At 43.7% G+C, this 12,493-nt stretch overlaps 1 protein-coding gene across 1 annotated transcript in view; it reads left to right on the top strand.

Moving 5' to 3' along the window:
• SORCS3 (sortilin related VPS10 domain containing receptor 3) overlaps nucleotides 1-12,493 on the top strand; it is an 866,891-nt gene that overhangs the window by 742,650 nt on the left and 111,748 nt on the right. Inside the window, exon 15 of the mRNA XM_075348233.1 lies at nucleotides 3,377-3,494. Within this exon, the coding sequence (XP_075204348.1) occupies nucleotides 3,377-3,494 (118 nt within the window). The remainder of the gene's footprint in view (nucleotides 1-3,376; nucleotides 3,495-12,493) is intronic.

Raw genomic sequence — 12,493 nt, 5'->3', positions numbered from 1 at the left:
CAAGTGTATATATAACAGTATATAGTGTATGTGACAGTGTATGCAAGTGTATATATAACAGTATATAGTATATGTGACCGTGTATGCAAGTGTATATATAACAGTATATAGTATATGTGACAGTGTATGCAAGTGTATATATAACAGTATATAGTATATGTGACAGTGTATACAAGTGTATATATAACAGTATATAGTATATGTGACAGTGTATGCAAGTGTATATATAACAGTATATAGTATATGTGACAGTGTATACAAGTGTATATATAACAGTATATAGTATATGTGACAGTGTATACAAGTGTATATATAACAGTATATAGTATATGTGACAGTGTATGCAAGTGTATATATAACAGTATATAGTATATGTGACAGTGTATACAAGTGTATATATAACAGTATATAGTATATGTGACAGTGTATGCAAGAGTATATATAACAGTATATAGTATATGTGACAGTGTATGCAAGAGTATATATAACAGTATATAGTATATGTGACAGTGTATGCAAGAGTATATATGATATTGTATGCTGAATGTGACAGTGTATACAAGAGTATATATGATATTGTATGCTGTATGTGATAGTGTGTGTATGTAATCTCTGTGATAATGTATAAAACTGTATATATGATATTATATAATATATGTAACACTGTGTATATGTAATGTGTATGGAGCTGTATTTATGATAGTATATGTAATGTGTATGGAGCTGTATTTATGAAGCTGTATTTATGATAGTATATAGTATATGTTTGCGATGGTGTACGGAGCTGTATTTACTGTATGATAATATACAGTGTGTCCACCCATATCCTGTCCACCGCCATTAACTTGAGAACAGCGGCAGCTATAGGCATAGAAGTGGTGTCTAGGTATAGTAAAGTAGCCATGCGCTACGCAATGAAACCACCTATAGCGCCACCTGGTGGAAAACAACGGAGTTAGCATTTTTATCTCGAAAACAGAACAAGATAGAGAAAAAAGTGAATGACAAAGTTGTAGGGCATCATCAATTCAATACGAATCGACACCTTGTATACAGAAATGCTATGATTAGAACGTGTAGAGATACCTCATGGAGACCTTCCTACAAGTCATTGGGTATGGTGGCTGTGTGGAGTGGCCTCCGCTCACCTGACCTGATCCCATTGGACTTCTTTCTGTGAGGTCACATCAAACAGCAAGTGTATGCGACCCTTCCACCAACATTGCAGGACCTACGACCACGTATCACAGATGCTTGTGCAAACGTGTCACCTACCATATTGCACAACGTGCAGCAAGATACAGTATGCTGTGCAGAGTCCAGATGTGCATTGCAGCTGACGGGGGCCACTAATGAGCACCATATGCGTGACCAGCATTCAATGTTTTGGGGGTCATGGGTTTCATATCATAGCATTTCTGTATGCAAGGTGTGGATTCGTATTGAATTGATGATGCCCTGCAACTTTGTAATTCCCTTTTTTTCTCTATCTCGTTCCGTTTTCGAGATAAAAATGCTAACTCCGTTGTTTTCCACCAGGTGGTGCTATAGGTGGTTTCATTGCGTAGCACATGGCTACTTTACTATACCTAGACACCGCTTCCATACCTATAGTTGCTGCCGTTCTCCAGTTAATGGCGGTGGATAGGATATGGGTGGACACACTGATAGTGTATAGTATATGTGGGATAATGTATGTAATGAATATGATATTGTTGTGTGTGATAATGTATATAATGTGTGTGATATTGTATGTTTTGTGTATGATAATGTATATAATGTGTGTGATATTGTATGTTTTGTGTATGATAGTGTATGTAATGTGTGTGATTGTGTGCTGTATGTGTAGTAGTGTACGATGCTGTAAATTGAATGATGCTGCCTATAATAAGTGTTGTTCACTATATGTATATTATGTGTATAATGCTGGCTGTTATATGCCTAATGGTCAACATTGTTTATATTATGGTAGTTTTCTTGATATTTGGAATAATGGGAGGAGGGTCAAGGGGCCGTGACTTGGGCTCTGTTCACATTCCCCCGTTTCGATGCCGCTTCTGTTGATCTTTTTGGTTAATCTGTTAGAAAAGGACCCAGAAAAAGATTATTCAGAGATATGATCAGAGCCTTTAAGATGTCCTAAAGTCTTCTACTTTAACCCTGCAGTCAATGTATGTGACTGGAGTCTTTGTAATCCCTACACACACTGTCAGGATTCTCCGATGTTACTGGTGAGCGCAGACAGTTGTGTCGACTACTCGTAGACGTGCGCATCCTCACTTAGTAGAAGTGAAGTTAGTGAGGCCTCGTATGTCTAGTCAGAATGGGTCTGGAAAAATGCAAACACATACTTTTGGTAACTTGACTTCCCGCTCTCATCAGTGTATTTGGAGGATCCTGACAGCGTGCACTGTGTGTACTGTAAGGATTCAGAAGTCTGCAGACCCACAGAGTGACTGTGGACTTTTAGCAGAAGACCAGACAACCCCTTTAATGTGGGGTGCAGCATAAAATATGTTTCCTCTGGGTTTTTTTATGTGCTCATCTAGTGGTGATTCTACTAGAATTGTATCTATAGCATTGTCATGCTAATTACAGAGTATAAAGCCAGTCCGGTGTCCAACTGGAAAGGACATGTGGGTGGAGCATTAGGGGAACTTCCTGTCCGTCCTCTGCTGTCCGCTAACCAGCTACTCTGATTGGTTGGATGCCGCCGACAGAAGTCTCCTTGTAATCGGTCTTTTGTCCTTTTCAGTTGAATGCTGTCACATTGTATATCCTCTTATGACAGTGGTGCTTGAAGTGTCCGGCCTGCTACTAGTCACATATTACATTATCCACCTCCATATCTGCTGTGGAAAGGGCCACACGTGCAGTGACAGCTCCTGGCAGCCCCGCACCCAGGGCACGTGTACCGAATCATACAATGCACCCAGGGCACGTGTACCGGATCATACAACGCACCCAGGGCACGTGTACCGGCTCATACAACGCACCCAGGGCACGTGTACCGGCTCATACAACGCACCCAGGGCACGTGTACCGGCTCATACAACGCACCCAGGGCACGTGTACCGGATCATACAATGCTATGTACCATTGTCAATTGTATCTCATGAGAAATAACGAGTCAAGTCATCCGCCAAATGCCGTGTGCGCTGAAGGTCTCAAGACGGAGCACTGCTCAGACCTGAGAGCACAGCCACTTACTGCAGCCGCGGTATCGATCCGGCTCCCCTCAATACTCCGGGGAAGTGGTCTGCATCGCCTGAAGTCACATCGCCAAGAAAAGATGCATGTCATAGCAAAAGCAGCATGTCCTCCACACACCGCAGGCGGAACACGGGCTCAGATAATGTGTTTTCTTTTATAACAGGGTTTTCGGACACTTCAGTCTCCTCTCAGAATGGCAACTGGTGAAAGTGGATTACAAGTCCATCTACGGGAGGAAGTGCAATGACAATGACTATGAAAGTTGGCACCTGCACAACCAGGTATGAAAATTCTATCCCTCTATCTATCTATCTATTATCTATCTATCTATCCCTCTATATATCCATCCATCTATCCCTCTATCTATCTATCTATCTATCTATCTATCTATCCCTCTATCTATCTATCTATCTATCTATCTATCTATCTATCCCTCTATCTATCTAACTATCTATCTATCTAACTATCCCTCTATCTATCTATCTATCTATCTATCTATCTATCTATCCCTCTATCTATCTATCTATCTATCTATCTATCTATCTATCTATCTATCTATCTATCTATCCCTCTATCTATCTAACTATCTATCTATCTAACTATCCCTCTATCTATTTATCTATCTATCTAACTATCTATCTATCTATCCTATTATCTATCTATTTATTATCTATCTATTTATTATCTATCTATCTATCTATCTATCTATCCATCTATCTATCCCTCTATCTATCTATCTATCTATCTATCTATCTATCTATCTATCCCTCTATCTATCTAACTATCTATCTATCTAACTATCCCTCTATCTATCTATCTATCTATCTATCTATCTATCTATCTATCCCTCTATCTATCTATCTATCTATCTATCTATCTATCTATCTATCTATCTATCTATCTATCTATCTATCTATCTATCTATCTATCTATCCCTCTATCTATCTAACTATCTATCTATCTAACTATCCCTCTATCTATTTATCTATCTATCTAACTATCTATCTATCTATCCTATTATCTATCTATTTATTATCTATCTATTTATTATCTATCTATCTATCTATCTATCTATCTATCTATCTATCTATCTATCTATCCCTCTATCTATCTAACTATCTATCTATCTATCTATCTATCTATCTATCCCTCTATCTATCTATCTATCTATCTATCTATCCATCTATCTATCCCTCTATCTATTTATCTATCTAACTATCTATCTATCTATCCTATTATCTATCTATTTATTATCTATCTATCTATCTATCCATCCATCTAGCTATCTATCTATTATACACCGTGTGCAGAATTATTAGGCAAGTTGTATTTTAGAGGATTTTTTTATTATTGATCAACAACTATGTTCTCAATCACCCAAAAGACTCATAAATATCAAAGCTTAATATTTTTGGCAGTTGGAGGGTTTTTTTTAGATTTGGCGATCTTAGGAGGATCTGTTTGTGCAGGTAACTATTACTGTGCAGAATTATTAGGCAACTTAATAAAAACCAAATCTATTCCCATCTCACTTGTTTATTGTCACCAGGTAACCAATATAACTGCACAACATTTAGAAATAAACATTTCTGACATGCAAAAACAAAACCCCAAAAATGAGTGCCCAATATCGCCCTTTTCTTTGTGATGACACTCAGCAGCCGACCATCCATAGATTCTGTCATTGCTTGATCTGTTTACGATCCACATTGCGTGCAGCAGCCTCCACAGCCTCCAGACACTGTTCCCAGAGGTGGACTATTTTCCCTCCCTGTAGATCTCACATTTTATGAGGGACCACAGGTTCTCTATGGGGTTCAGATCAGGTGAACAAGGGGGCCATGTCATTATTTTTCATCCATTTTTCATTCAGGCCTTTAGACCTTTACTGGCCAGCCACGCTGTGGAGTAGTTGGATGCATGTGATGGAGCATTGTCCTGCAGGAAAATCATGTTTTTCTTGAACGATAGCGACTTCTCCCTGTACCACTGTTTGAAGAAGTTGTCTTCCAGAAACTGGCAGTAGGTCTGGGAGTTGAGCTTCACTCCATCCTCAACCCGAAAAGGTCCCACAAGTTGATCTTTGCTGATCCCAGCCCATACCAGTCCCCACCTCCACCTTGCTGGCGTCTGAGTCGGAGTGGAGCTCTCTGCCCTTTACTGATCCAGCCTCTGGCCCATCCATCCGGCCCATCAAGAGTCACTCTCATTTCATCAGTCCAGAAAACCTGTGAAAAATCAGTCTTCAGATATTTCTTGGCCCAGTCTAGAGGTTTTATCTTCTATTTCTTCTTCAGAGGTGGTGGTTTTCCGCCTTCCTTACCTTGGCCATGTCCCTGAGTACGGCACACCTTGTGCTTTTTGATACTCCAGTAACGTTGCAGCTCTGAAATATGGACAAACTGGTGGCAAATGGCATCTTGGCAGCTTCACGCTTGATTTTCCTCAATTCATGGTCCGTTATTTTGCACCTTTTTTTTTGCCCAGCACGCTTCTTGCGGCCTTGTTGGCTATTTGCCATGAAACGCTTGATTGTTCGGTGATCACGCTTCAAAAGTTTGACAATTTCATGACTGCTGCATCCCTCTGCAAGACATCGCACAATATGGACTTTTCAGAGCTCGTCACATCTCTCTTCTGACCCATTTTGCCAAAGGAAAGGAAGTTGCCTAATAATTAAGCACCCCTTATATAGGGTGTTGATGTCCTTACACCGCACCCCTCCTCATTACAGAGATGACATCACCGGATTTACTTCATTGGTAGTTGGCTCTCAGCCTATACAGCTTGGAGTAGGACGACATGTATAACAAGTGTCATGTGATCACAATACTCATTTGCCTAATAATTCTGCACACAGTGTATATCTATCTATCTATCTATCTATCTATCTGTATACAGTTCTATTAGAGATAAGTGGACCCGTGGATATTTGGGTTCTCCGAATCCACATGGGCTAAAAAAAAGTTACATGCGGGAACCGTCCGTGACTCCAGACAACGAACCCCATACTAGTCAATGAGGATGTGAAGTTCTGGGCTGTAAAATGTTCATATTAAGGGGTAGGGGACTACAAAAGGAAGCTAAATGGGATTAAGAACAGGACAATTATACATATGTGTCCTCAGTAGATAACACTGCAGTCAGACTCTTTTCCAGGCCACTCATTAAGCTTCATGAATATTCACTTCTTCAGAGTATCCCTTGACTCTGCTCTCTTGTTCAAGTCACATATCCAAGCCCTTTCTACCTTCTGCTGACTCCAAATCAAAAATATTTCCCGGATCCATACATTCCTTAGCCAAGATTCCAAGACTGCAAAAACACTAGCGCATGCCCTCATCATCTCCCACCTCGACTACTGCAACCTAATGCTACGTGGCCTTCCTGCTAACACTCTCACAAGCCTCCAATCTATCCTAAATAGTGATGAGCAAACCTGTGGATATTCAAGTTCACCAAACCAGTACAGAAAGAAAAACAATCAGGTTCGGCGAGTGAAAACAACAAACCCCATACAAGTCAATTGGGCCGAGACACGTTTGGGGCTGTAAAATGGCCGTAGGAAGCAATGGGTGGTGGAAAACGTAAGTTAAATAATAGTAAGAGCAAGATAGTGTTATATATATATATATATATATATATATGTATATGTATATATATATATATATATATATATATATATATATATATATATATATACTGTGTTTCCTGATGTTTCTTGGAGGATCACAGTGCAGTCAGACTCTGTTCCGGGTCTGCTAATTAAGGTTTATGAATATTCACGGCTTTCCCCGCCCACCCTTTGTGCCATCATCTGTGATTGGTTGCAGACTGCTATACATACCCCCACCCTCTGTGTCAGTGTCTGTAATTGGTTGCAGACAGTTTACTGTATGGTAGTCCAAAAAGAAGGAAAGAAGGAAGGAAAGAAGGAAAGGAAGGAAGGGAAGAAAGGGAGGGAAGGAAAGCAAGGGAAGGGAAGGAAGGAAGGAAGCGCGGGTAAAACAGACAACTACAGGCTGCAATCCCCAGCTATCCGCTGTACTGTTGCTGGTAATCAAAAATAGAAGGGACTACACTCCATTTTATTCATTATTTAAATAAATAATACAAAAAAAGGCATAGGGTCCTCCCCTGTTTTATATCCAGGTACAGTAAACTGGACAGCTGGGGGCCGGTAATCTAAGGCTGGGGAGGCCCATTTTTTTGGCCCATTCTAACTTTAAAATACCAGCCCGCAGCTGCCGAGAGTTGGCACATCCATAAGATTACTTGGCTCTTTCCGGTTGCTTTGGTGCTGTGGCAATTAGGGTTCTCGCTCCTTTTTTCCTTTCTTTCTTCCTTCCTTGCTTCCATCTTTAAAATTATCTGTGTTGTTTAGAATTTAGGAGAAAAACAGCACATGAATCTAATTACCTTTCCTCCGCTAATTGCTGGCATTGCTTTCTCTCCAGATGGTATATATATTATTTATCTCCGTATTTTCTCCTATGTAAATATTTTTATGCTGTTGTTTTTCTTCATCATTTCTAAGTTGGTGAATTTTTTTCAAAATTTTGTGTAAAACAGAAGAAAAATTGTGGTTCTTAAACATACAGTGACATGCAAAAGTTTGCACACCCCTGGACAAAATTACTGTTATTGTGAACAGTTAAGCAAGTTGAAGATTTTATGATCTAAAAGTCAGAAAGTTACACATAACACATTGCCTTTGGATTTTAGAGAATTTTTTAATGTAAATATTTACTTCTTTTAAATTTAAAAAAATTACAAAAGATAAAAGGGCCATTTGGACAACCTTTCATTTTTGTGTGCTCAGATAACATTGACCAAGCTTTCAGAGCTTAATTAGCATGTTAGGGTTATGACTTGTTCATAGTATAAAAACCTGGCCTCCTGTAACCTTGTGTCATAAAACAGCAGCCATGGATTCTTCTAAGCAGCTGCCTAGCACTCTGAAAAGGAAAATGGTGGACTCCCACAAAGCCCTTTCCTCAGTTTGAAATGTAATTAAGAAATGTCAGTTACCAGGTACAGTGGAGGTCAAGATAAGGTCTGGAAGATCAAGCAAACTTTCTGTGAGAGCAGCTCGTAGGATTGCTAGAGAGGCAAATCAGAGCCCCTGCCTGACTGCAAAAGACCTTCAGAAAGATGTAGCAGACCCTGGAGTTTTGGTCCATTGTTCTACTGTTCAGAGACACCTGCACAAATATGGCCTTCATGGAAGAGTCATCAAAAGAAAACCTCTCCTGCGTCCTCACCTGTCCTGATCTTCTCTTCCTGAGAATTGTGACACGTTGGATTCTCGTTTTTCATCTGAGGCCATACACATTAAATGTATGTTTCTCTTTTGTCAGTTGCAGGGTTAATGTCAGTTCTCCTTACTAGCTGCAAACTCATTAACTGTGCCCAGGTGTTTACTCTGAGTACCACTTCTGGTCTGGGTAAAAACCCAGCATCTGGACTTAGGCCTTGAGCTAAGAGGATATGTCTGTCGCTGCTGCTGTCTGCTGTTTGGGTGTGTTTTAGTAGCCTGTTTTGTTTCATTCTCCTTTACTTGTGTGATGTACGACTTAGTATTGTGCTTGGTGATGTACGGTTCAGCATTATGCTTGGTGATGTATGACTTAGTATTGTGCTTGGTGATGTATGGCTCAGCATTGTGCTTGATGATGTATGGCTCAGCATTGTGCTTGGTGATGTATGGCTCGGCTTTGTGCTTGGTGATGTACGGCTCAGCATTGTGCTTGGTGATGTATGGCTCGGCATTGTGCATGGTGATGTATGGCTCAGCATTGTGCTTGGTGATGTATGGCTCAGCATTGTGCTTGGTGATGTATGGCTCGGCATTGTGCTTGGCGATGTACAGCTCAGCATTGTGCTTGGTGATTTACGGCTCGGCATTGTGCTTGGTGATGTATGGCTCGGCATTGTGCTTGGTGATGTACGGGTTTCACATTGTGATTGGTGATGTACGGCTCAGCATTGTGCTTGGTGATGTACAGCTCAGCATTGTGCTTGGTGATGTACAGCTCAGCATTGTGCTTGGTGATGTACAGCTCGGCATTGTGCTTGGTGATGTATGGCTCGGCATTGTGCTTGGTGATGTATGGCTCGGCATTGTGCTTGGTGATGTACGGCTCGGCATTGTGCTTGGTGATGTACGGCTCAGAATTGTGCTTGGTGATGTACGGCTCGGCATTGTGCTTGGTGATGTACGGCTCAGCATTGTGCTTGGTGATGTACGGCTCAGCATTGTGCTTGGTGATGTACGGCTCAGCATTGTGCTTGGTGATGTACGATTCGGCATTGTGCTTGGTGATGTACGGCTCAGCATTCTGCTTGGTGATGTACGGCTCAGCATTGTGCTTGGTGATGTATGGCTCAGCATTGTGCTTGGTGATGTACGGCTCGGCATTGTGCTTGGTGATGTACGGCTCGGCATTGTGCTTGGTGATGTACGGCTCGGCATTGTGCTTGGTGATGTACGGTTCGGCATTGTGCTTGGTGATGTACAGCTCAGCATTGTGCTTGGTGATATATGGCTCGGCATTGTGCTTGGTGATGTACGGCTCGGCATTGTGCTTGGTGATGTGCGGCTCGGCATTGTGCTTGGTGATGTACGGCTCAGCATTGTGCTTGGTGATGTACGGGCTTCGCATTGTGCTTGGTGATGTACGGCTCGGCATTGTGCTTGGTGATGTACGGCTCGGCCTTGTGCTTGGTGATGTACGGCTCGGCATTGTGCTTGGTGATGTGCGGTTCGGCATTGTGCTTGGTGATGTACAGCTCGGCATTGTGCTTGGTGATGTACGGCTCGGCATTGTGCTTGGTGATGTATGGCTCGGCATTGTGTTTGGTGATGTATGGCTCGGCATTGTGCTTGGTGATGTACGGCTCGGCATTGTGCTTGGTGATGTGCGGTTCGGCATTGTGCTTGGTGATGTACGGCTCGGCATTGTGCTTGGTGATGTACAGCTCGGCATTGTGCTTGGTGATGTACGGCTCTGCATTGTGCTTGGTGATGTACGGCTCGGCATTGTGCTTGGTGATGTACGGCTCGGCATTGTGCTTGGTGATGTACGGCTTGGCATTGTGCTTGGTGATGTACGGCTCGGCATTGTGCTTGGTGATGTACGGCTCGGCATTGTGTTTGGTGATGTATGGCTCGGCATTGTGCTTGGTGATGTACGGCTCGGCATTGTGCTTGGTGATGTATGGCTCAGCATTGTGCTTGGTGATGTATGGCTCAGCAGTGTGCTTGGTGATGTACGGCTCGGCATTGTGCTTGGTGATGTACAGCTCAGCATTGTGCTTGGTGATGTACAGCTCGGCATTGTGCTTGGTGATGTATGGCTCGGCATTGTGCTTGGTGATGTATGGCTCGGCATTGTGCTTGGTGATGTACGGCTCGGCATTGTGCTTGGTGATGTACGGCTCGGCCTTGTGCTTGGTGATGTACGGCTCGGCATTGTGCTTGGTGATGTGCGGTTCGGCATTGTGCTTGGTGATGTACAGCTCGGCATTGTGCTTGGTGATGTACGGCTCGGCATTGTGCTTGGTGATGTATGGCTCGGCATTGTGCTTGGTGATGTACGGCTCGGCATTGTGCTTGGTGATGTGCGGTTCGGCATTGTGCTTGGTGATGTACGGCTCGGCATTGTGCTTGGTGATGTACAGCTCGGCATTGTGCTTGGTGATGTACGGCTCTGCATTGTGCTTGGTGATGTACGGCTCGGCATTGTGCTTGGTGATGTACGGCTCGGCATTGTGCTTGGTGATGTACGGCTTGGCATTGTGCTTGGTGATGTACGGCTCGGCATTGTGCTTGGTGATGTACGGCTCGGCATTGTGTTTGGTGATGTATGGCTCGGCATTGTGCTTGGTGATGTACGGCTCGGCATTGTGCTTGGTGATGTATGGCTCAGCATTGTGCTTGGTGATGTATGGCTCAGCAGTGTGCTTGGTGATGTACGGCTCGGCATTGTGCTTGGTGATGTACAGCTCAGCATTGTGCTTGGTGATGTACAGCTCGGCATTGTGCTTGGTGATGTATGGCTCGGCATTGTGCTTGGTGATGTATGGCTCGGCATTGTGCTTGGTGATGTACGGCTCGGCATTGTGCTTGGTGATGTACGGCTCAGAATTGTGCTTGGTGATGTACGGCTCGGCATTGTGCTTGGTGATGTACGGCTCAGCATTGTGCTTGGTGATGTACGGCTCAGCATTGTGCTTGGTGATGTACGGCTCAGCATTGTGCTTGGTGATGTACGATTCGGCATTGTGCTTGGTGATGTACGGCTCAGCATTCTGCTTGGTGATGTACGGCTCAGCATTGTGCTTGGTGATGTATGGCTCAGCATTGTGCTTGGTGATGTACGGCTCGGCATTGTGCTTGGTGATGTACGGCTCGGCATTGTGCTTGGTGATGTACGGCTCGGCATTGTGCTTGGTGATGTACGGTTCGGCATTGTGCTTGGTGATGTACAGCTCGGCATTGTGCTTGGTGATATATGGCTCGGCATTGTGCTTGGTGATGTACGGCTCGGCATTGTGCTTGGTGATGTGCGGCTCGGCATTGTGCTTGGTGATGTACGGCTCAGCATTGTGCTTGGTGATGTACGGGCTTCGCATTGTGCTTGGTGATGTACGGCTCGGCATTGTGCTTGGTGATGTACGGCTCGGCCTTGTGCTTGGTGATGTACGGCTCGGCATTGTGCTTGGTGATGTGCGGTTCGGCATTGTGCTTGGTGATGTACAGCTCGGCATTGTGCTTGGTGATGTACGGCTCGGCATTGTGCTTGGTGATGTATGGCTCGGCATTGTGTTTGGTGATGTATGGCTCGGCATTGTGCTTGGTGATGTACGGCTCGGCATTGTGCTTGGTGATGTGCGGTTCGGCATTGTGCTTGGTGATGTACGGCTCGGCATTGTGCTTGGTGATGTACAGCTCGGCATTGTGCTTGGTGATGTACGGCTCTGCATTGTGCTTGGTGATGTACGGCTCGGCATTGTGCTTGGTGATGTACGGCTCGGCATTGTGCTTGGTGATGTACGGCTTGGCATTGTGCTTGGTGATGTACGGCTCGGCATTGTGCTTGGTGATGTACGGCTCGGCATTGTGTTTGGTGATGTATGGCTCGGCATTGTGCTTGGTGATGTACGGCTCGGCATTGTGCTTGGTGATGTGCGGTTCGGCATTGTGCTTGGTGATGTACGGCTCGGCATTGTGCTTGGTGATGTACGGCTCTGCATTGTGCTTGGTGATGTACGGCTC

This window comes from Anomaloglossus baeobatrachus, chromosome 5 (genome assembly GCF_048569485.1).
Source record: "Anomaloglossus baeobatrachus isolate aAnoBae1 chromosome 5, aAnoBae1.hap1, whole genome shotgun sequence".
Lineage (NCBI taxonomy): Eukaryota > Metazoa > Chordata > Amphibia > Anura > Aromobatidae > Anomaloglossus > Anomaloglossus baeobatrachus.
This window is presented reverse-complemented; position numbering and strand designations above follow the sequence as displayed.